The 24,348-nt window shown below is 41.1% G+C and overlaps 1 protein-coding gene across 4 annotated transcripts in view; it reads left to right on the top strand.

Moving 5' to 3' along the window:
• Btbd7 (BTB (POZ) domain containing 7) overlaps nt 1–21,119 on the top strand; it is a 100,028-nt gene extending 78,909 nt beyond the window's left edge. For 2 of the 4 annotated variants that reach the window (XM_005390344.2, XM_013517216.1), the window contains exons 6-11: nt 517–677; nt 5,523–5,666; nt 6,523–6,712; nt 10,164–10,342; nt 11,593–12,042; nt 13,361–15,124. In XM_005390344.2, the coding sequence (XP_005390401.1) occupies nt 517–677; nt 5,523–5,666; nt 6,523–6,712; nt 10,164–10,342; nt 11,593–12,042; nt 13,361–14,179 (1,943 nt within the window). In that variant the 3' untranslated portion in view covers nt 14,180–15,124. Of the gene's footprint in view, nt 1–516; nt 678–5,522; nt 5,667–6,522; nt 6,713–10,163; nt 10,343–10,475; nt 11,400–11,592; nt 12,043–13,360; nt 15,125–20,828 lie in introns of those variants that run through there. The other 2 variants (XM_013517217.1, XM_013517218.1) reach the window with 2 other exon arrangements.
• The last annotated feature ends 3,229 nt before the right edge of the window (nt 21,120–24,348 follow it).

Genomic DNA, 24,348 nt, shown 5'->3' with positions numbered 1-24,348 from the left:
AGTAACATTCCTGTGTTATGAAAACTTAGGAAACTTCATAAAAAAATTAAAATTATATAAAATGTATATTAGGGGTTTTTTTGGATACTAAGTCATTAAAATGTTGTTAAATTGCTATTAAACATAGATAGCCTAGTGAATGTATTGATAACCTGCGGTGATGCCCTGTGCTGCCCCTGCTGTACTAAACCTGGTCACAAAAGTGAAAAGCTTAAGAAAAAGTCCTTGATCAAACTAGATGTTGTTGGGTTGTCGTCTTTCTTCCTTTGAGTTACTATACAGAAAAGAATTTCATTCTGTAGTGTTCTTTCATTATCATGCTGTGGACGCCACACTTTTTTCTGTTCAAACACTTCTAAATTACATAAACTTCAGACTGAAAAATTAGTGCTTCATAGCGCCTTGAAAAAGCAGATGTACTTAGTACGTAGAGTGGTGCTGAGAACATACGTACTAAAGAAGAAAGACTGTCTGAAAATTTAATTTCGATAGAGGCTTTCATTTTCTGTCTCACAGAACCAAACTTACTGAGTGGAACTGCGCATAGTGTGAACAAAAGGGGAGTGAAACGACGAGACCTGGATATCGAGGAGCTTAGAGAGATCCTTTCTTCTCTCTTACCTTTTGTACGAATCGAACACATCTTACCTATAAACAGTGAAGTCTTAAGTGATGCAGTAAGTGTCTGTCCTTATTCCTTCCATGAAAAGGAAAACACCAGGATCATTTTAGTCACTGTAAATAATTCCTGCTAATAATAAAGTATTGTGAAGCTATACAGTGCATGAGGACAAAAACAAATGTCTGTTCTATACAATGCTGTGTCCCGTGTCTGTCACGCAGTGTAAATAAATGTTGGGGGAATGAGAGCTCTGAGGGGAAATAGGTCTGACTTTGCCAGAGAGTGGTTTCTGGGTGGTTTAATTCAATCATTTATCAGTATAGAGCAAATAGATCTTTATTTAAAAAGGAAAAGGTAGAAAATACCTTTAGAGACTCTGTAAGAGCAGAAAAATTAGACAAGAGGAGAATGGAGCAATCGTGTTACTTTCATAATTTTTAAGTAAATTTTTTCATACTATAATAATAGGATTGGTTAAATTAGTGACTAGAAAAATAAATATTAGTTCTTCACAAATTTGTTTCTAAATTTAATGTAATGCTTATAAACAATTCTTTAAATTTTTTGATTTGCCTAATTGTACACATTTATGGGTTGCAACCATGTGATTGATGTTTTAGTACATAGATACATTGTGTAATAATCAAATCTTGGTAATTAGCATATCCATCATCTTAAACATTTATCACTTCTTTGTGGTGAGAAAATTCAAAAGGTTCTCTTCCAGTCATTTTGAAAAATACAGGCCACCTGTAATCCACACTTGGGAGGCTGAGGCAGGAGAGTCATCGCAAGTTCCAGGCCAACCTGGGCTACATAGCAAGACCCTATCTCAAAAAAGAAAAAAACAAACCAGAACAAACAAACAAATATATATATATATATATATTTATAACATTATTGTTAACTGTGGTTACCCTACTGTGCAAAACAACACTTAGAACTTCTTCCTTCTAACATTGAACCCATTGACCAGACTCTATCCATCTTCCTCAACCCTCCCATGCCTCTGATAACAGCTGGTCTGCTCTCAACTGCTATGAGATCCGCTTTTTAGAGTCTACATGTGAAACTATACTGTATTTGTCTTTCTGTGGCTGGCTTATTTCATTCAACATAATGCCATCCATGCTTACATGTTGACAAATAACAGGACCCTTTTTTAAAAGTCTGAACAATATTCCATTGTGTGTATAGTCCACATTTTCTTTATCCATTCTTCCATTGGTGGACATTTAGGTTGAGTCCGCCAGTTGGCTATTGTAAACAGTGCTGAAATAAGCATGAGAATACAGATGTCTGAATGAAACAGACGTGAGACACTGGCTTCTTTTGAGTATATTCCCAGTGGTAATGTTGCTTGGTCATATGGAGATTGTAATTTTTTGAGGAACTCCATTTTGTTTTTCATAATGTCAGTACTATTTGTATTTCTGCCAACAATCTGCAAGCGTATCCTTCTGTTCATTTCCTCCTCAGCAGTCATTGTCTTCTGCTGAAAGCCACTCTAACTAGAGTTATTATCTTGTGGTTTTGATTTGTCTTTTCCTGATAAGTAGTGATATTGAGCATTTTTTCATATACCTGTTGGCCACTGATAAGTCCTCTTCTGAGAAATGTCTCTCACAGATTTTTGCCTGTTTTTAAATCAAGTTATTCTGGGAGTTTTTGCTGTTGAGTTTCTTACATATTTTGAACATTAACTTACCTGGTATATGGTTTGCAAATATTTTCTCTCATTCTGTATAGGCTTTCTTCACTCTGTGGATTTTTTTTAGTTTAATATAATCCCATTTGTCTATTTTTGCTTTTGTTGCCCATGCTTTCAGGATTTTATTCAAAAAGTCCTTGCTTAGACCGGTGTCATAGGACTTTTCCCCTGTGTTTTCTTCCGGTAGTTTTATAATTTCAGGTCTTACATTTAAGACTTCAATTCATTTGGAGTAGGTTTTTTTGTGTATAGTGAGAGATACAGATATAATTTCATTTTCTCTGCTTGTTATCTTGATAACCGTTTATTGAAGAGACTGTGAGCACACCAGGTCTGTTTTCCTCACCAAACAATATGTCTCTCACTGAGACAAGTTTTGCAAAAGGGAAGTAGTTTATTCACAAAGTAGCCAAGCATGGGGGAGAGAACCAAGTCTCATATGCACCTCTCTGAGGATAGGGTTTGAGGATGTTTATTGGGTAAAGAAGCAGGATTATCTAAACCATGGGGAAAGGTCACTGGAGGTGAAGTAATCCATAGTCTGCGTAAGTGTAATCAAACTTCACCACTGTTCATTAGATACCTGCTCAGAACATGGCTTCCTTAGCGTGACTTGATATTAGAGTTTTTGAGCTTGTGACGTCAAAAGCTCACCCACCAGACAGACACATGATCAGCCCTGAATGAGAAGACTCGGTTATTTTGACAAAAACAGCCTTTGAATTCAGAAAAGTAACCTAAGCAGGCATAATCATCATAAGCTGTATTTCACCGGTGTTATTCCATCCAAAGCTAGTAGGAAACTAATGCTGTATTTCTTGGCTACATGATTTTATCTTTGCAAAAAGCCCAACTCCTTTTCCTTATTGATCATTTCTATATTGTATTTTTAGTGTCAAGTTCATTTATTTATGCCTTAATGTTTATTATTTACTTTCTACTAACTTGGGGTTGAGTTTGTTTTGTTTTTCTAGTTTTTTGCGGTGCAGGGTTAGAGCGAGGTCATTCTTACAAAGTTCTTCAAAAAGTACATCATATAGAATAATTCTTCTAGAGGTAAAACATTTTAAAATAGTAACATTGGACTTAGAATGGTTAACATAACAGACAGGACAAAATAGTCCAGAAAAAAGTCCTAATTAATAAAAGAATTAAACATAATAAATGTTTAACTGAACTGTTAAAATCTGTTACAAATCAATATGGTGCTGATTAACTGACTGGTAAGAAGGAAAAAATTTAAGTTAAATGATTATTTCATTGCACACAAACTTAATCCCTATTAAATTGAACAATAGAATAGTAAATTGAAACAAAATCTAAAAAAAAACAACTGTTTATAGAATCTGATTGTAACAAATGTTCAGTCTTGTAATCATGTACCAAATAAAGCAAAAAATAAAACAGTAGGGTTTTTTTTTTTTTACCATTCCAGTAGTTAATCTTTGAAATACTGTTACTATCCCATAGAAGTACAGTGGTATATTGGTAACATTATTGATTGCAGCAGTTCAAATGAATAACAGTTGAAAATGTTAATAAGAGCCATCAAAGTATTCTTATTCTTTGGTGTAGTAACTTCACCCTTGACCTGGTAACTTTGCCTTTGATATTGCTTTTGAGAAATACTGTTAAGAGGAATTGTGTGTGTGTGCATATGCATGTATACATATATGTATAAAGATGTCTAGTATCATTTAACTATCTGGTAGTTTCTAGTAACAGGAGAAATAAGAACATAGTATGACTACTCAAGACAGTTTATTGTCCTGAGAAGACTAATATTACCATGGAAAATGCTAATGATGAAATATAATTTTTTTAAAAAGGAAGATACAGGACCAGGGATATAGCTCAGTGGCACAAGTGCCTACCTGGCAAGCACAAGGTCCTGAGTTTGATTGCTGGTACCAAAAAAAAAAAAGAAAGAAAAAGAAAAGGAGGATACAAAATACATATTTTTAGCCAGGCATGATGGCACACACCTGTAATCCCAACACTCGGGAGGCTGAGGCAGGAGGATCATCGCAAGTTTGAGACCAGCCTGGGCTACAAAGTGAGCTGAAGGCCAGCCTGAGCTGCATAGTGAGACCCTGTCTCAAAAAGACAAAAAAACAAATAAATAAGTATATATTTTTATGTACCAATAATCAAGTATGTCAAAATTAATTTGGAACAGCCTGGAAGGAAACATCAGTATAATCTCAATTGCTATAAGTATATTGAGGTTTTTTTCTATATTTTAAATGCTATAAAATGCTGTTTTATTAAAAATATTTTTAACTAGTACATCAGTTAGGTGCTATCATATGTAGTAAGAGTAATGTTTGGAGAAACTCGATTATGGTTTTGTTTGAAACCTGAGATTCAAACCAAATTGAATCTATATTTAGTTTGGAAAAATGCTTTAGAACTTTGGCTAGAAAATACAAATCTCTGCTTTAGTTTCATGCCTAACAATGAAGTCCCCAGTAAAGATTGACTAATAGTGGTTGTTAACCTTCATACTCTCTTGTTAATTGCTAATCACCCAGCCAAGTGCTTTTATCTGCCTTGCCTTTATTTGGTTTTTGGTTGTTGATTGTAATTTTGTAGTATGAGGATGGAACCCAGGGCCTCACACAGCTAGGCAAATGCTCTACCGCTAAGCTATACCCTCAACCCCTGTCCTTTACTTAACCCTTACCACCACCTTTGGAGCTACAGACTTTGATTTGTATACTTCTAGCATCAGTTAAGGAAAAGCAAGGCCACAACATACAGTTAGTTGTCAGTGCCCCACTTTTAGGGCCATATGGGAGCCCATGACGTAAGGCCAGGTAGAACAAGATATCCCTGGGCACATGGCAATTAAATGGGGCTTCCAGTGTTCTTGTGCTATAGATAGAGGCCAAGTTGATGTTCTCATTTTGTCTTGGTGGGGGGGCAGCAGGGATAAGCAAAGGGGGAAAACTAATGTCTCTTCTTTTTAAAAAGTGTTGCAGAGAAAAATGGGAAATTATAGTACCTTCCTATGACTGAACCCTTTCAATATGTTTAAGCATTTGAGGTATTTCTAATTTTCACATACATCCCTAAGTTTTCATTTATGATAAAGTTTGTATACTTTGATTTATTTATCTTGATGATACTTATAATTCCACACAGACCTCCAGTTACTTAAAAAAGAGTTTTGTTTTTTTTTTTAAGATGAAAAGAGGTTTAATTAGTACTCCTCCATCAGATATGCTTCCTACAACAGAAGGTGGAAAGTCAAATGCCTGGTTACGGCAAAAAAATGCTGGTATATATGTTCGACCTCGGCTGTTCTCTCCCTATGTGGAAGAAGCAAAGGTAATGAAGTCACTTGAAGATATTAGACAATGTCATTATAATCCATATGCACAGCTGGGCATGGTGGCACACACTGTAATCCCAGTGCTTGGGAGGCTGAGGCAAGAGGGTTGCCTTGAGTTCAAGGCTAACCTGAACACACATTGAGTTCAAGGTCACAGTGAGACCCAGTCTATAAAAACAAAGGTGCAAAAATGTTTATTGTGCATTATTTAAATATTTGGAAATAGCCTAAATGTCCAGTAATAGGGTAAATGAAGATAAATTCCAGTTTGGTTACTAAACAGAATAATTTTCTGAAATGTTTAATTATCAAAAACATGTCAAAAAAAATGTCTAAAACTTAGACCCTATTAAAGTACGTTTTTTCATCATGTTGCCTTGCCAGTTATTATTATGTTACCAAAATAGTTGTCAGTATTTTATGATCTTGAGGATGGGGAAAATGTTCTGAAAGAATTGCATTCATTTTATCTTCCCTGATAAACTGAACACATGATCTCTTATAACATAGTTTTGGCATAGTTGACTTTTGGGAGTTGGTTTTACTTTTAGAATAAGTGTACAAGCTAAGAAGAAATTTCAAGCCTATCAATTAATTACCATTGTGTATTACTGTAACATAATAAAATGTCTCCAAAAACTATGGTAACGACAGTGAAACCCTGTAATTTTTAACTAGATGTAGAAAATGAAAGAGGTAGGTGTATTTTCTCTTTTTACCACTAATTTAAAACTTCATAAATGACAAAATGAATTCCCTTTTTACATAGTGAAAATCATAATCATGCTTCATTTGTGAGTTAATACAAATGAAGGGTTAACCAGTTCTGTTCATACTGAATTTCTGTTTTAGTCAGTGCTGGATGAGATGATGGTGGAACAAACAGACCTTGTGCGGTTGCGGATGGTTAGAATGTCCAATGTGCCAGACACGCTTTACATGGTCAGCAGTGCTGTGCCACAGTGTTGCCACTTGATCAGCCACCAACAGATCAGCAGCAACCAGTCAAGTCCTCCCTCAGTTGTAGCCAATGAAATTCCAGGTAAGCTGGGGTCTTTTATGAGGCATTTATATTTAAATGAATAATCCTACCATTTTATGTGTGTGATTGCTGATGTTTGGACGTGTGTGTGTGTGTGTGTGTGTGTGTATGCACTAATTGTCTACACAGTTCAATACCCTTTATGTATGGTTCTTAAAGATTAAATATTTATAAACTAATATTTTTGTTTTATATTTTATGTTAAGTATGCATAATTAAAATATGATTAATAAGTTTTTCATTTTAGCCCAGGGTTTCTCAGCCTTGACCCTGTTGTTAGAGCTGACTAATCCTACATGATAGGGAGCTGTCTGTGTGTAGTGAATGGTCATGAGCAGCACCCCTGGCCTGTACTCCCTAGATGCCAGTAGCACACGTGTGCGCACAGGCACACACCCCTACCTTTGTAACACTGTTTTGGAAGCTCGTGTTTCTAGACATTGCCACATGTGTCCTATGAGGCAGAGTCACCTCTGTGAAGAACCATTTGTTTAAAGGAATTCAGATTTTTCATCACTGTAGGATATTTTTCACATACAGTAATACCCTTTAGTAGAGTAATATGAATTTACACCTTTGAATCTGCCTGTGTCCCCCTAAAATGTGATCACCATTGGTTCCCAAGAGGTCCAGTTTTCCAGAGTGTCCTCTCTGAAGTTTATCAAAGTGTAGACTTGTGTCTTATGACTGTAGTGGAATTGGCCGTAGATTAAGGTACAGCTCTCATGTCTAGAAACATCTGACCATTAATCAGTTAATACTGAGTTTAACCAGTGGACTCTAATGTTAATTTCTAAGGTAAGAAAAACAACAGTGATCTGGTAGTCAGCACTTTATACCTCTTGCCAATTGCCTTAGCAGTTGCAAAATGCAGAATAAAGACTAGCCCCTAGACATGGTGGCACATGCCTACAGTTCCAATTACTCAGATGGCTGAAGTGAGAAGAGCTCTTAAGCCCAGGCATTTGAGACCAAGACTGGGCAACATAGCAAGAGCCTGTCTCCAAAAAATGAATAAAGTAAAAATAAAACTTAGCAACCTATACCAGTGGAAATAGCATCATTCATTTCTGCTTATAAATATCTGTTTCAGTGAAGGATAAAAGACAGTAATGGTGGAACTTTTTATTGAGTGCATACATTTTATTTTAGGACTGATATCTTTCATCAGTCATTGCCTTATCAAGTTTGGCTACTGTATGTTTGTGTAAGGTATACGCTGAATAAAAGAATGGACAGAAATACTTCCTTACTTGACTTGTGCAGATTTTAAAGCTTTGGTAATAAGTTTTTTAGGCTTAAGTTAATGCAGTTGAAGTCACCGTAATTTTCATCTTAGAATGAAAAGCCCATCTTAATCTGAGAAGCCCAAAGATATTCACAATTACATATGCTCAGGAAAATTAGACTCATCTCCGTAGTAGAGCTAATGAGATGTGGCCCTGTTCTGGTGTCACCCAAGGAATGCTCTTCCTAGGTCCTTGCCCACCTTGATAACAAGACTGCACAGATTATTGGAGAAGATTGATGGTCTCATTTCCTGGTTCTGCCACTTTGTGTGACTTTGGGCTATCAGTTTTCACCCCTGAACATTAATTTCCTCACCTGTGAAATGGGGGTAACATCTGCCCTCAAGGATTGTTGTGAGGGTTTAATGAGGTGTCATGAGTAATATGCTTAGGAGTTTACATGGCACAAAATAAGCACTTAGTAAGCCCTAGCTCCACTTTCCCCCAAAGTAATATTCAGTTAGCAGTCTAGTCACTTTACATCACAACTATTTATAGACTTCATCACCTCTCTCCAGCCCTGTGGCCACAGCCTTAGCTCAGACTCTTATTTGGTATTCTGCTCTTTCCCCTAGGGTTGACATACTTTTTCTTTAAAGGGCCAGATCATAAGTATTTTAGGCCCTGTGAGCCATATAGTCTCTATCACAACTGCAGTGGTACCTTGTTTCTTGAACACTTTTGTTTCCAAACTCTACATCGGTGACAAACATGACCTCGGCCATCTTTCCTACACAAACACAAACATGGCTATCTTTTCCAAAATCGTAGAATAAATTAAGTTTGTGAACTGAGGTAGCACTGTCAGACAGCCATAGACAGAACCTAATGAATGAGTAGGGGTGTGGGTCAGTAAACTTTACACAGAAGGGTAGGTGGCTGAGTTGGTTTAGCCCACAGGCCAGTTTGCCTCCCCCTACTTTGCATAGCATCACACTGCACTCACCACACCACCACTCTGATCCTGCCATCACCCTGCGCAAGTGACTACGGATGCAATTAAATTCTTTAACCATGATCTGTCCCTGCTCATCTTTCCAGCCTCCTCTCTCGTGACACTTGCTGGCTTACACTGTTGGCCCTACCTTCTGCTGGCAAGCTGGCTGCTTGTGCTGGGCTCTCTTTCATTTGTCTGTGTTACACGCACCTAATCCTTCTTTTTGGAACTCCTTCACCGAACTTTCTTTATCTGCCGAGTTTTCTCTTATTGTTGTAGACTCGTATGAGATAGAGTTGCCTTTGTGTAGGAAGCCTTTCTTTTCTGCCCTCAGTGAACTCAATGTCTCTTCCTTCCAAACTTTTGACCTCCTTTATTTCTTTCTCTCCATGAGCATTTCTCATCCCACAGTGTGCTCATTTACTTAGTTTAAGTCAATACAACAACACATTTTCGAAGGCAGACATCACATATTTCATTCTTTTTGCCCCAATACGAAGTCCAGTCCCTGAGTACATAGTCAGGACTCATTGAAATATTTGTGGTTTTTTTATTTCTTTTGTAGTGCTGGGGATATAAACAGGGCCTTACCCATGATACACAGTCACTGTACAACTGAGCTACATCCCTATCCCTGAGAAAGAAAGTACATTCTTTTTCCCTTTTTTTGAGACAGGGTCTTGCTATGTAGTCTAGGTGGCCTTGAACTTGCTGTGTAGCTGAGGGGGGCCTCCAACTGTAGCAGTCCTCCTGTCTCACCCAAGTGCTGGTATTACAGATGTGCACCCAGCTTGAATAAATACGTTTAGAGGAGTTAGGAAATATCTTGACATTGGGAAGAGAACACAAGCAAGTAAAATTGTATTTGAGCAGTATAGTTCAGGATTTGATCAAGAGACTTCTTTACTATGAAATTATAAAGTCTTGAAAAATCATTAGAGACATACAAATTAATATGTTGCTGGTAAATTAAATTGCTATCTAAAAAGTGAGGAGATACTGATATAAAACACATGCAGTTTTGTTTTTGTTTTTTTTTTTTTTTTGTTTTTTTTGGTTTTTTTCCAGTACTGGGAATCGAACTCATGACCTTGCACTTGCCAGGCAGGCACTGTGCCGCTGAGCTAAATCCCCAGCCCCACATGCAGTTTTTTTTGTTGTGCTCACTGGTTGTTCCTTTATGTAGCTCAGGAATTTTCCCTCCATGTTGTCTTTCTCCTTCCAGTTCCTCGTCTCCTAATCATGAAAGACATGGTCAGGCGCCTGCAGGAACTGCGACACACCGAACAGGTGCAGAGAGCCTACGCGCTGAACTGTGGGGAGGGTGCCACCGTCAGCTATGAAATCCAGATTCGAGTACTGCGGGAGTTCGGGCTCGCAGATGCTGCTGCAGAGCTCTTGCAGGTAGGACATGGCGTCAGACTATTTAAAGAATGAGGCCTGCTCCTCAGCAGGCAGGATGGTAGACATCCCAAGAACCCTGAGCTGCTGCTGCTTCTCTGTACATGCTCTTTTGTGCCTCTGGTGTCTCTGTTAGTCTGCAGGTTCCTCCTGGAAAAAGGCAGCATGGTGGAGTGGACTGAGCACACAGTTGGATAAAGGTGCTTTATCGCTCAGCATTAGGCTTTTTACCTATAAAATGAATTGTGAAGACAGGAAGTGCTATACGGAAAGCAGCTGTGTTTCTGGTACATGACAAGCATCCAGGTGATGACTGCTGTGAAGTTCTATCCCAATAGAAATGGCAGAGGAAGTAGAAAATTCTGAACTTCACAAGTATTGATTTGAGTACTGGATTTTGGGATTAGCTTACTACAATACTTATAGGTCCTCATTATGCACACCTTGTTTCCTCTCTTTTCCCTCAAAAGAAATTTTTTGCATAAAAATTTTTTGCATAAAAATCAAACCCAGGCCTAGGAATCATGGTATAAGTGCTTAAAAACCTAGCAAAGAAAAAACTTCCTCTCTAGTAATTATCAGGTACAAGGGCAGTCCATTGGTTTTGTAGTTAGGATAGGATTATAAAGTGGTGGGCTTCACAATAGAGCCTTAAGTAAAATTTAAGACCAGTTCCTCTGGTCAGGTAGTACAAACAGCTTCTTGCCACTGTCAGCCTTGATCCTGTCAAAGGGTAAATATGGCACGGTGGTCTTAGACAAGGCAGCAGGTCAGTTTAGGTTCTTTGGTTTTGTTTGTTTTTTTCTCCCTGTGATTTTCATCACGAAAGTACTTAGTCTTGCAAGAGATGACTGACCTGCTTGCTGGAATAGTTGGGTGAGCAATTCTCCTAGATAACTGTGTTACACTTCCTAGACCCACTCTGACCTTTGTACTATTATTAAGGTGATTTTTTTCCTGGGCTTCTGGCCTAGAAAACTGTAGTACCTTATACTCTTGTTGAATGTGGTTTTTTTTTGTTTTTGTTTTTGTTTTTGTTTTTGTCTTTTTGAGACAGGGTCTCGCTATGCTGTTCAGGCTAGCCTCAAGCTTACAACAGTCCTCCTGCCTCAGCCTCCTGAGTGCTAGGATTACAGTCATGCACCACCACACCCGGCTGAATGTGGTTTTTCTTAGACACTTAACTCTCTCAGCTTGTAAATTTCTGTCTATAGAGTCCACTAATAAATGTCCTTTGTTTTTTGATGTTTCAGAACCCTCACAAGTTTTTTCCTGATGAACGTTTTGGGGATGAAAGTCCACTCCTGACAGTGAGACAGCCTGGGAGATGTCGCATTAACAGTACCCCTGCTGCGGAAACCATGTTTACAGAGCTGGACTCTTTTGTGGCCTTCCATCCACCCTTGCCCCCACCTCCCCCTCCATACCACCCTCCGGCCACCCCAATCCATAACCAACTCAAAGCAGGCTGGAAACAAAGACCTCCCAGTCAGCACCCTTCACGTTCATTTTCATACCCCTGTAATCATTCGCTGTTTCACTCCAGAACAGCACCCAAAGCTGGCCCTCCCCCAGTCTATTTGCCAGGTGTTAAAGCAGCACCACCTGATTGTACCAACACTGCAGGCCTGGGGAGACAGACGGTTGCCGCCGCTGCTGCAGCCGCTGCTGCCTCAGCAGCAGTAGCCTCTGAGAAACAAATGGTAAGTCAGCTCCCAAATGAAAGAGTGTGGGATGTTAAGAGCTATTCCCTTGACTCCCTGAGCCCCACTGGAACTCAGCAGGGCTCAGAAGTGTTACTGACAGGCTTAGAGTGTGCAGTGAAGGAGCATGCAGAGAGAGAAGTAAGCCATTATCAGCTTCTGGGAAAGAGCAGGTACCAAGAAACTGGAGCTACGAGATAGGGACAGAGAGCAGCATCCTTACCTTAGTTGCCAGTGTTGGAAGTGGCATAGTGACTGAGCAGGACAAATAACGTGCCAGGGTCCTAATGTGATCAAGCACATGTCTGTCCCTGACTTCTGGGACAAAATGCTTTGGTAGGACAAGGAGGGGAAGTTACTCAGAACCAGGTGTACCATCAGGACCAGTGCAGCAAAGACTCCCCACTCAGAAACAAGCAGAAAGTTGGTTCTCATGCATGTCTCTGCCTCTGGCCAGCTCACCTTCAGCTCCTTGTTTGCCTGGGAACCTCAGGAGCTAGGGCAAGTAGGTGGTAATTGAAAGGATTCTTCACCTACTTTTGTACTGCAGTAGAGGTTGAACTGCTCTATGTAATACATTTGAGAAAAACAGTGATTTTTAAATCTTCTTACTCTATCATGTGCTGTCAGCAGTATTGAATAGAGAGAAAAATGAAAAATACATGTGTTCAGAGAAGCTTCAATATAAAAGGGCTTATTGGAAATGTGGGGTTAGTATACACCTTGAATCAAATTAGATCCTTTCTCACATTCTTAGCCCTCTCAAGCAGCTCTCCTTGTTCCTCCTGACCCCTAAAACAACAACTCTCTTAAAGGTCATTTATTAGTATGGTCATTGTAGTGTTGACTACAATAAAAAATTGAAACCTGGGGTAGTGGCACACACCTGTAATGCCAGCACTTGCGAGGCTGAGGCAGAAGGATCCAGAGTTCAGGGCCAGTGTGAGCTGCATAGCAAGTTTAAGGCCAACCATAGACTATGGTAAAATCCTGTCTCCAAAAAAGGAAATAACCTAAATGTCTAATAGAAGAAGGGTTACTAATGCAATGCTATGCAGTAATTTTAAATCACAAAGAAAATTTAGTGACAGGATTAAATGTGCACTAAAGTTTGTGAAAATTGAAAAAGATGTAAATATAATGTCTGATATTAGGGAAAGTTGGGTGTTTTTTCTGTATTTTTCTATATATTAAAAATTCTTAAATTAGGCATGCATTAGTTTTGGAATCAGGAAACAATCAGTAACCAAGAGGACTTGTTGGGCCTTTTTTTTCCTTTCCTTTCTTTTTAAATTGCCCACCTGTGTTTGTGTCTCAGTGTACACAGCCCGTGCTGAATGATCTGATGCCAGATATCGCCATGGGGATATCCACACTGTCACTCAAGGACAGGAGGCTTCCAGAACTTGCGATAGACACAGAAATAAGCCAGCCAGTTTCTGAAGCAGGAACAGGGCCTCCCCAGCATCTCTCATGTATTCCACAGAGGCATACACATACTTCTCGGAAAAAACATACACTAGAGCAAAAAACAGATGCTAGAGAAAATCAGCAGGAATACCCGGATTTCTATGACTTCTCAAATGCTGCTTGCAGCCCTTCTACTCCTGTTCCTGGCAGACGCGCCCCTTCTCCTTCACAAGGTGGATATTTTGGTCCCGATTTGTACAGCCACAATAAGGCATCACCAAATGGCTTAAAGTCAGCCTGCCCACCTAGTCAGACCTCTCCTAAAAAACAGGAAGAAGTGAGGAGAGAACATCCACTTTCCTCTGATGGGCATCCACACAGGCAGAAGAATGAGCTGATTCGTCTGGATGTTGTTGAGCAACCTCCCCCACGGTCTGACTTTCCTTTGGCAGCCCCAGAAAATGCTGGTAATGGCCCGTCCCATGTCAGGGGACGAACCGGAGTAGAAACGGACTTGACTTTTGGGCTGACTCCTACCAGACCTTCTTCACATTCTGCATGTAGCTCCGAAGCTCCCGAAGAGCGATCCAGTAGAAGACTGGCTGACAGTGAGTCCTTGGGCCACGGAGCTCAGAGAAGCACAGATCTGGAAAGGGAAGATTCCATAAGCAGAGGAAGGAGGTCTCCCAGTAAGCCAGACTTCCTCTACAAAAAGTCTGCCCTCTGAGAGCAACCTCCAAGTCGTCTGTGCCTGAGATGTGAATTATCCCATTTTATGATGTAACCCAACAACTTACTGACCAGTTTATTGATGCCAGCTCAGTTCCACATTATTCTATTCTGGTTTTTGTGTGTATATATGTTTATTACACATGGCATGCTAAGAGGGTTATTTTGAATGCTGCATCTGTCTGTTTTATGTTTGAACAACTGTGTAGGGAACCATTTTAAAGAGCAAGCAAGCTGGCACTTTTTTTTCCCTCTTTATAAGTGATGGAAAATTTTTGCACTTGTACATTTATTTTGTCTGTATTGATTTTATATCAGTATGTTAAACTTTATTGCCACATTTAAAAGACTGTATTTTCATACTTTTTTGCATTTTACCTTTCATCTACCAATTTCCATGTGCATTGGATTGCACACTAAGATGTATTTTCTTATGAAATAGTTCTGTGTTTATTTTTTAATTATAGAAATTCCAAAGAACAGCACATCAAAATGCTCCTCTCTTTTCAGTAATTGTTTTAGTTCAGAAATCTTCCTGCTCAGTCTCCATAAATCTAATGTCATTCTTCAGTAAGTCTTGGGAGCTCGTCTTCATTCCCCCAGCGAAAGTCCATTCCAGGGTCCTGAAATTTTCAGGTCTGTAAGAACAGGAAGAAGAAAAGCCTTTGGTGCCCAAGCTAAGGCTGTTGCTTTGTTCACAGTGTGGATGCTGTCAGGACCTCTGCAGATTCTGGTCATATGGATTGGAGTGTTGCTGATTTGCTCACTTGATGAGGTTCTAAGGAGATGATATCCCTTGGAATGAAAAAGTAGCAGAAATCTGACAGGATTTCTGGCTCTAACTGTGACTCTTGGCTTCCCTGGGTGAAATGACTGCCTGCTGCCTTTAGTTGTCTTGCTTTCTATGGGAAAACAAAACAAAACAAGCAAACAAAAAAAAAAACAAAAGGGCTTCAGTCTTATGGATGTTATTTGGTATCTGTAAGCATATGTTTCCTTTTAAATGTTTTTCAAAGGATGTCTGAATTTTGTTGTTCTATAAGAAGTTGTTGTATAGTACATAATGCTTTTTCACCAAAAAAAAAAAAAAAACAAAAAAGAAGAAAGAAGAAATTTGTTTTCAGATAAACACTACATGTCCTACTTGAACTTCACTAGGGATGCTGGTTTGGCATTTACTGAACCACTGAGCACATGGAGTCTTTCCGATCCTCTCCCTTTGAAGGGCAATGTGTGAGCTAAGGACTGTTTTTTTCTTACTCTCCTATGTAAATATGTTAGTATTTGAGTTTTTAAATCACTTCAACATTATTTGAGCATTCACTTTGTATTTTTACAAACACAGCCGTAGCACTTAGAAGAAAAGAGACTTCCTAAACATTCCCTCATAGGAAGGATATTTGGAAGCCTCTTTTCAAGATATATATATTTCACAGATATATATATATATATATATATACACATATATCACTATGAATCACTCACACTCTAAAAACTATGCAGGGCTAGGGAGCCTTTACAAGCTACCATATAAATGAATTACATGCACTTTGAAGTAAATAGGTTTCTATTGGATGTCAACAACTCTGATTTCTCCCAAAACTGTAGTTTCTCTTACGGTCTTTTCCTACTTTACCCTGTGGATATACACTCAGGAATAATCTGACATTTAAAAAATCCTAATAGTAGATAATCTCAAAGATGGGAAACATGTCAGTCTGTCTGTATACACAGACTGTCGCCCCTTGTTTTGCTGCCTGACTAGTTAGCTGCTACTAGTGCATCCATTGACCTTGGTGATGTTGTGTACTGACTCTTGACCTTCCAGAGGTCACATTCATTTGCTGTGAGATCAGCTCACATCACCTTTACAGCTCCTTCTTTAAAAATGGAAAAACAGGATTGGCCTCATTTTTGAATTTTAGCTCTTTTAATAGATGATGGTATGTTTTGAAGTCCAATCTCTTTAGAAACAAAAGTTAATTCTGTGATATTCCTTACTGTGTGCTTATACACATGTGTGGACATGAATTGTTTTAGATTTCTCTTCTGAACCAGACTGTTCTGAGTTGATACTAAAGATAAGAATGAGTAGACCTAATTTGGGTTTGGAAAAAAAGCTTTCTCGTCTCTGACCTGTTTCTTTTTTGTTATTTTTACCCACATTAGACCAGTGTTATTAATCCCACCCATTAATTTTTTGGAAATTCATTAAATATTTTTATATCCCCAAACTGTAATTGTAAAAATTAGTAGTCATTGTTAATAGTATTGTTTAATTTATGAAGTTTGCTTTTCATAACTTAGTTTACTGGGCTAAACTATGTGTATAGAGGGAAATCTTGCTTTAATCTGTGGGATTGTGGATTAATGTGATTTGCAGAAGATAAACAAATGTGGTTTTTATGTGTGTTAGGTTAGGTATTGACGGACTTGTAATGTATCTTGTGAAGTATGGTTAATAGGGTAGGTTGAATAGCTATGTGCCTCTAGCTTTTGAACCCATCTATTAAATCTTTTTCAGTGCTGTACTAAGATTAATGTGAAGTCTGAGTAAGGTTGCTCTCAGAAAAAGATATAATGTAAATCTTAGGAACAGGAACTAGCATTTCATTTGGCATAGAAATACAGTGAGAACCAAATCACAAAAATAGCAGATCTTTTGAGGCCGTGGACAATCAGGCCGTTTGGACAATCACCACTTCCAATGCCCGCTCGCTGTGTGTTGAGAACCACCAGTTAGGTGCTAGTGCAGAGGAGGAGAGTCAGATTTCGTAAAGATGCTGTTGGTCCTTTTCTTAGGTAATTGGTTTAGTTTTGTGACTTTGAAGAGTAATTTAAGTTCAGAGTCACCTGTGGCTCCTGAGGGGCAACAGTAACGGCATGAAAAGCCAAAATCATTCCCACACCCATTCCCACATTCCCCCTTTAGCTTTATTTCTAGGCACATGTTCCTGGACCTGAGGTAGCCTGACATTTTAATAACTTGCTAGCTTCTAAGGGTTTTTGCAGAGTTCTTTATGTTCGTTCGTTCATTCATTCTTTCTTTCTTTCTTTCTTTTTGAGACGAGGTCTCACTATCTAGCCTAGGCTGGCCTCAAACTCAAGTGATCCTGCTGCTTTAGCCTGAATGCTGGGATTATAGGTGTGCTCCACTACACCTGGCTTATATTTATCTCTTTCTAGAACTGTCTATGAAATTTACTCTTGTTTTTACTTCCTCAAAAGTTCTGGTTTCTTATTTTTGGGGGTGTTTTTGGGTTTTTTAACACTTTTCATCCTTTACTGGGTTTTCCTTTAATCGGCCATTCAGGTTCTAGCAACGGGCACAGTCTTGTACATTTGAACAAAGTTGATGCTGCTGAAGGGGAAGGGGAAGGGAGGATGCAGCTCCCACGGTCTGGGCCCCATGCTGGCCTTGAGCTGCATTCCATAGAGTTGAAGCATCAACACTCCCCAGTAAGTACCCAGCAAGGTAGATCTTTTCTTTTTTCTTCTTTTTCACTATCTGATTCCATGCCTGGTTTCTAGTGCCCCAAGGCTGAGATAAGCTGTTTAGTCAGGTCAGTTTGCTGTGTGGCTCTGGGACCTGAGGATGCCGGGCTCAAATCCTGTTCAGTGACTCATAATGTTACTCTCAGCCCTTCAGCATCTCTTGCATAGAGTATCCTCCTCTTGATGGGCAGCTTTGCCAGGGCAGCATCAATATCATATTCAGGAATCCTTGACAGTTATACTTTTGTTGATTTGTAATCCCTAAACATTGGGTCTACTTTTCTCTTACCCATATTTCGTACTTTGCAGAGATTTGGAAAATTCATCGGTGCGAGTAAATCATGCCCTTCTAGCCATAAGGCCTTAAGGTATGAGAACATGCTTGGGCCATGTTTCTTTTACCAAGTCAGCTTCGATCTCTAAGAATTTCTTTATTTCCTGTTGGACACCGTGTAGGAAGCTCACATGAGAGACACCTTCATCAGTAAATGCTTTCGTAGGCACATACGGAGTCATCTCAGCAAAAGTTGCCATTAACTTAAGAGATAAAGGCACAGCCAGTGGGTGGTACAGTGGGTTGATCCCCTAGTTCAAGAAGACTCAAGTATTTTCACATCCAGTCCTTTTCCTGCCAGCCATAACAAGGCTTCTCTCGGGTCCAGATGTCAAGGTCTGCCATTGGTGCAGTTACGCCTGGCCTGACAGCAGCAAATACAGCATTAAACCATTTTCTTACATGCTTAAGGGGTTTTGCTATGCCTTTCAAAGTAATAGTCTTGTTCTGTAGGTCATCTCTGGCTTTGATCCCAGGAACGGCCCCCGGGGCGTGGATCCTCTTTTCATTTGGAAGTCCTCTATCCAGTCATATAAAATCTTTGATTCCTGGCAATACATCATATAGTTGTAGAAAGGCTGGGAGACAGGTCAAGAGGACTGCTGATATAACCCCTCCTACCATTCTTGGATGCGCTTGGCAGGACTGGCCATCAGGGTAGCAGCTGCTAAGACCACTTGGTCAGGAGGAGCAAGGGTAATTGGCTGACCCTCTGCACCACCTAGCACTAATATAAGAGACATGGTATCCCAGATGGATATTTTCATAGTGATGAATTTGCCTTTTAGGGAAAAATGTGTCTCATGAAAGACTTGTAAAATAGTTGTTTTACAATTATAAGGCATTCTTTGTATCTTTGGACTGAATTCAAAGGGAAATGCTTCTTTGACTTCAAATTTTCTGTTGACCTTCCACTCTGTCATCACTATTAAAGCTGCAGTGGTGGGTGCTATTCCCAAGTCTGCAATGGTAGACTTTGTCTACTACGTGGTTTACTTTCAAACCTCATTACGGATAATCTTCCTGAAAAGGTTACCGTGCACACCGCTGGAAGGTATTTTACTGTTTTCCATTAACACTTGTATGACCAATGTTTTATGGAATGTTACCTTTTTGTCCAATCAGTTGCAATAGCTGTCATGTAGTTATTGTTTAGGCAATTCGTTTTATTTTTTTCCTTTAGAAAATCCTCATACTGTATCAGTCTTTCATTTTCTGAATATTATGATGCTGTGGCTGTTTTCATAGAAAGGTTACATGGAAGTGTGTGTCTTGAAAATAACCTCTGGTGTTTGTGTGTGTATATGGATTCTGTCTGAGATCAGAGAAACTCTGGAAGCTTCCTTGGGCACCTGCACGTGACTGTGCACCTCGGCTGCCTGGGCAGGCTATGTGGAACCCTCCTCTTAGGTGGGGTGGCTAAAAACTGAAGGTTCCTGAACTGCCACTTGCTGTGTGGGTGCCACATCTGTACTTGAGAGATGTGGGGCCTTCTACACCACTGCGTTTCTTGTGGTTGTGCTGTTACTGGTATAAAGTCAAGTGCCTTCAATGCTAAAGGCTCAGAAATTTTTCTTAAACTGATTTCATGTCCTATGCAAGTGTTTTCTACAACCTGCATAACCAGTACTTTGTAAAACTTGTTTACGCTTCAATTGTACATAGTGTTTTTTAAAGAAATATATAGTATTTTTATTTAGGTACCTCCAAACTTGAATTCGTCTGTGTGAAGCATTGTAAAACGATACATTTCTCTTTTGAGTACCATTACAGTTGTACAGAGGTTTTCACTGGTTCTATTTTTCTACTGTTACTGATAAGCATGTAACACTGACTTTATCCTACATATAGTTGGCATTTCAAATAAATGGCTTGTATAGAACCTGCTGAGTTGGATATAGTCTGTTTTGTAATGCACTATATAGTCTTAATTTATGGACATGGTTGTACCCGTCAGGAGTAGAATCAGGCTTTCCAGATTGATTTCCTCTGTTTCTAAGATTTCAGTTATTCAGAGAAATTATTATTTATGGTTGTCTTAGATATAAAACATTACTGTGAATTGGCACATTGCGCATATTTCACTGGGACATTTTTGAAAATTTTTATGTTACAAATTTGAGCCAAAAAGTTACTAGGTCAGGGGTCTCCAGAGGACATCAGCATTCCACCCAGGTGCACCCGACGCCAGAACCCTGGCAGATACCCTCAGCAGCTTTTCTCTTTCAAATTTTGGGTTTAATGTTTTTTGAAAAGGAAAGTGGAGTTCTGGTCCAGAGTATGATTCCAGTGGGGAAAAAAAACATGCAAAATAGAAAAATGTTCTGATTCTCTCTTTTTTTTTAATTTTTGGAGCAAGGATCTCTCTACACAGTTCAAGCTGGTCTTGAACCCACTGCAGAGCCCAGGCTGGCCTTGAACACATGGCAGCTGTCCTTCCTCACCCTCCCAAGTGCTGGGATTATAGGAATGCACTGCCACACCTGGCTCTGATTTCCATTTTTTAAATTGCCATAAAATAGCATTTATTTAAAATTTGCTTTAATCATTTCTCTGACAAGTTCTGTCCGACCACTTCCACTTAGTGCCTCGCTAGACAAGTCTGTCTTCATGTTTTGTACCCATCTTAGGTATAACTGGAGAATCAAGATAAAGTCTAAAGTCTCTGTGGATGAGTTTCTTAGAAATTTGAAAGAGAAGGCTGAGCGGCCGCCCCGTGGTGCTGCGCTTACCCTGCTCTCACAAGTGCGCTCCTCAGCACCAGAGGAGGGAGGGGACTAAAAATCGAAGAAGTAAGCTGACATTTCTGTGCTTGCAGATTGCCTGAAGCACGACCGAAGCTGGCTTCCCTCACCACGTTGGGCCTGATCTCACCTCAGTACCTGATGGGCTGTCGGGTCCACAAGTCCCAGAAGCTGGAATATAGAGCAGCAGACTAAGCAGACAGGACGCATTTTCAGCTGACATGGTTTTTTCCTAAAAACAAACAACAGTCCAGAGCAGAATTAGCACTGAGGGAAGAACTAGCTTGTGTGGCCTACAAAGGAGTGAAGGAGAACGCTGGATACATACATTGTTGAGCAATTAATATATTTTCATTTAATCTCAATGAATTATATGCTATTTCCTTTAACCCTCTGTGAATTAAGTGATATCACTCATGCCGTTTTACAAAAGAAAAACAAGCGCAGAGATCCTGGGTAACTTGTCCCAGGTCACACAGCTAGTAAATTGGCAGAACATGGACTCACATTCAGGTGGTCTGGCCACAGAGCCCAAGTTCAGTAATGTGCCACGTAGCGGTAAGTGTAATGGCAGGGGCAGGAGGAACTGAGCATACAGCAGTGGTGGGTACAAGCATACTCATTTGCTCGGCACGCAGTCCATGCAGTCTGATTACAGGCGTCACTTGGGCCGGAGGCTGAATAGGACAGTGCGGTCGCAGCCCTCAACACTTGATGAGGGAGTGACCTATAAGGTACACGAGAAGGAAAAGTCAGGACAGCAGGGCACGGAGGAGAGGAGGGCCCTGGGAGGGCAGAGCCCAAGGCAGGAAAGCTGAGTACCCCAAAGGCTCAGTGGGGGGAGATGGCTGTGGGCCCAGCTCCGCAGCCCTGGCAGGGCAGGCTAGGGATTTTGAGATTGGCCCTAATGGCAGCGTGGCAGCTACTACAGGGTTTTCAGCAGGGGCGTAATTAGATTTGCATGTTCCAAATCACTCTAACAAGCAAGAAACAGATTGAAGAGAAGCAGGAGTGGATTCTGGATGCAGAGGACGCTGCAAATAGCCAACAAAGGGCAGATACAGACTAGGGTGACTGCAGGGTGCAGTTCAGCTAGAGGCAAGATGACTTTGATAATGTTGGTCATGCTAGCTTGGAAATGACTACCAAGCAGCCAGCCTTCAGATGGCAAGCAGGTGTGCCCTGGGACCTCAGGGGAGGGGCCTGTGTGGGAGCCCCATGAAGCCTCGGGAGGAGATGGCGTGATTCAGGGATGTGCTGGGAAGAGAGCGATGGATGAACTGAGGCAATGGATCCAGGGGAACACCAGCCTTCCCACGTCTGCTGGTGGGCACTGCTGCTGCAGGTCAGCCTCACAGGATGAAGGAAAAAGTGCTTTTCAGTGCCAATCCTAGACTGTTCAACAGGAGGGAATCAGATCTTCAGAATAAAGAGAACAAGGTAAAGTACACAAAACCATGCACATGTGTCACTTGTGGAGATGAGAAAAAAGATAATAAATGTGTATGATAACATTTTTGCAAGGATCTACGAGGTTTATAGGACTGCCGCTGGAGAGCGGCATTGGTAAGCTGGGTGGAGGACTTACAACTATCGTTTTATACTACTTTTTTTTTTGTCTTTCTGAGACAGGGTCTCCTAGGCAGTTCAGGCTGGCCTTCAGCTCACTTTGTAGCCCAGGCTGGTCTCAAACTTGAAACAACCCTCCTGCCTCAGCCTCCCGAGTGCTGGGATTACAGGCATGTGCCACTACACCTGGCTCTTTTGTACTTCTTTTGTTTTTTGGGGGGGATTTTTTTGTTACTGTTGATGGAACCCCAGGGCTTTGAGCATGCTAAGTATAAGTACATGCTATACCACTGAGCTACACCCTCAGCCCGGGTTCAATTTTTAAATGACGTGTATTACTTCAAGTTAAAGGAAAAAGATTAAGGAGCAGCTCCTCCCGTCCCCCACAGTGATCTGTGGCTGCTGTTCAGAGGTTTGGAAGGACCAGGCCCCAGGATGCTTTGGGCTGGCCACATAGGGCAAGTGTGGGCTTGGTTAGAGTGTGTTGGTGGCAGGCTGGGGAGAGAAGCCAGGTGTGGCAGGCAGAAGTCAGGTCTATGTGGCTGACCTTTGTAAGTAGCTTAGAGGTGGAGACGAAGTGAGTTTTGGGCTGGGAATATAGCTCAGTGGCATAAGCACCTGCCTGGCAAGCTCAAGGTCATGAGTTCAATCCCTGGTACTGCAAAAAAAAAAAAGAGGAAGTGAGTTTATGAGGACAGACGCTGGGCAGTGGTGTCGTATTATAAGAAAGCTCATCCCTGCCAGCCTGTTTTAGAATCCTCTAGGGACACCTGCCAGGCCCCTCGGACAGTTTGCAGGCTCCACCATCCCCTGCCTATAAACACAAAGGCAAGTGACTTGAGATCCTCGGCTATTTCCTGGGCGGCTCTGGACCCTTTCTTGGTTACCCTATTCAGGTTGCTGGTTCCTGATCACTCCTGAGGCTCTTTAGAGCCCCAAGGTCCTGCCTCCTTCTGACCTGGTCTCACTTCTCCACAATGGCTCTGTAGGGATTTCTCTTTGGCAGACAGAATGGAAGCAAGCTGCATGATTCTGCCCACCCTGTCACCTGCTAGCCTTATGCTGTCTTTGCTCCCTACTCAGCTCTATACATGACACTGATCATGTGGTTGGGACTTTTTGTGGGCCTTGCTCAGTGTTGACTTCAGCTCCGGGACCTGGCAGACTTTCCATTCCTCCCGCAAACCCTCGGCCATCCACCCCCCAGCTATACCGACTTCCCCCTTTTCTGGAACCTTCCATCAGATGCACCATGACTGTCTCCCACCTTCTGGACTAAGCTAAATCAATGTTTTTTCCATTTCTCCATGTTCTGACAGACCACCCAAACCTCTCGGGGGTCTCTGGTTAGTCCAGGTGTGATGACCCCTGAGAGACCCAAAGCTTCCTCTCACCATTCCTTAGGGCAGCAGGGGCCCTTTGCAGCGTGGCACCTCACCCTGCTGCCTCACTGACACCTCTCCTTTGTCCCTGAGCTGTGTGATGCTCCTGGTGGGCGAATATGGGCACATCCCTGGGCACCTTCTGTTTGCAGCAAAACACGTGAAGCTGCACTGGAGTCAAGCTACTTGGAAGGCTTGATTCCAGGCCCCCCACCCCTCAGCGGCGGGTTAGGTGCTGGTCAACTCCAATTCTGTTACTAAAACCAAACCAGGAGACAAAGCCCCTCTCACCCCAGGGCAACTATGGCACCCCATGACCTAAGCTGTCAGCATCTTCCCAGCTGCTCCCAGGTGCCCACTTCCTTGAGGCCAGGTCAGTGGGGTAAGAGTATCCTCTGACACTGACTAGCTTGGCAACCTCGACCTGAGCCTCAGTTTCCACATCTGAAAAGTGGGGGGTGCACAGGTGTCTCCCCAGGGTCATTGTGAGGATTAGGTGAGGTTGTGCACACGAACACCCAGCCATGGCGGGGACGCGGTGAGCTGCTGGTGTGTGAGCGCGCATCCCAGTGGTGTGTTTATCCACTGGCCACTGCTGGACAGCAATAAGCAGGGAGGCGAGTTCCTGACCTCAATGCATTTG

This window comes from Chinchilla lanigera, unplaced genomic scaffold (assembly GCF_000276665.1).
Source record: "Chinchilla lanigera isolate Chin_1 unplaced genomic scaffold, ChiLan1.0 scaffold00037, whole genome shotgun sequence".
Classification (NCBI taxonomy): Eukaryota; Metazoa; Chordata; class Mammalia; order Rodentia; family Chinchillidae; genus Chinchilla; species Chinchilla lanigera.
Note: the sequence above shows the minus strand (reverse complement) of the source record. Positions and strands in the feature narration are given on the sequence as shown.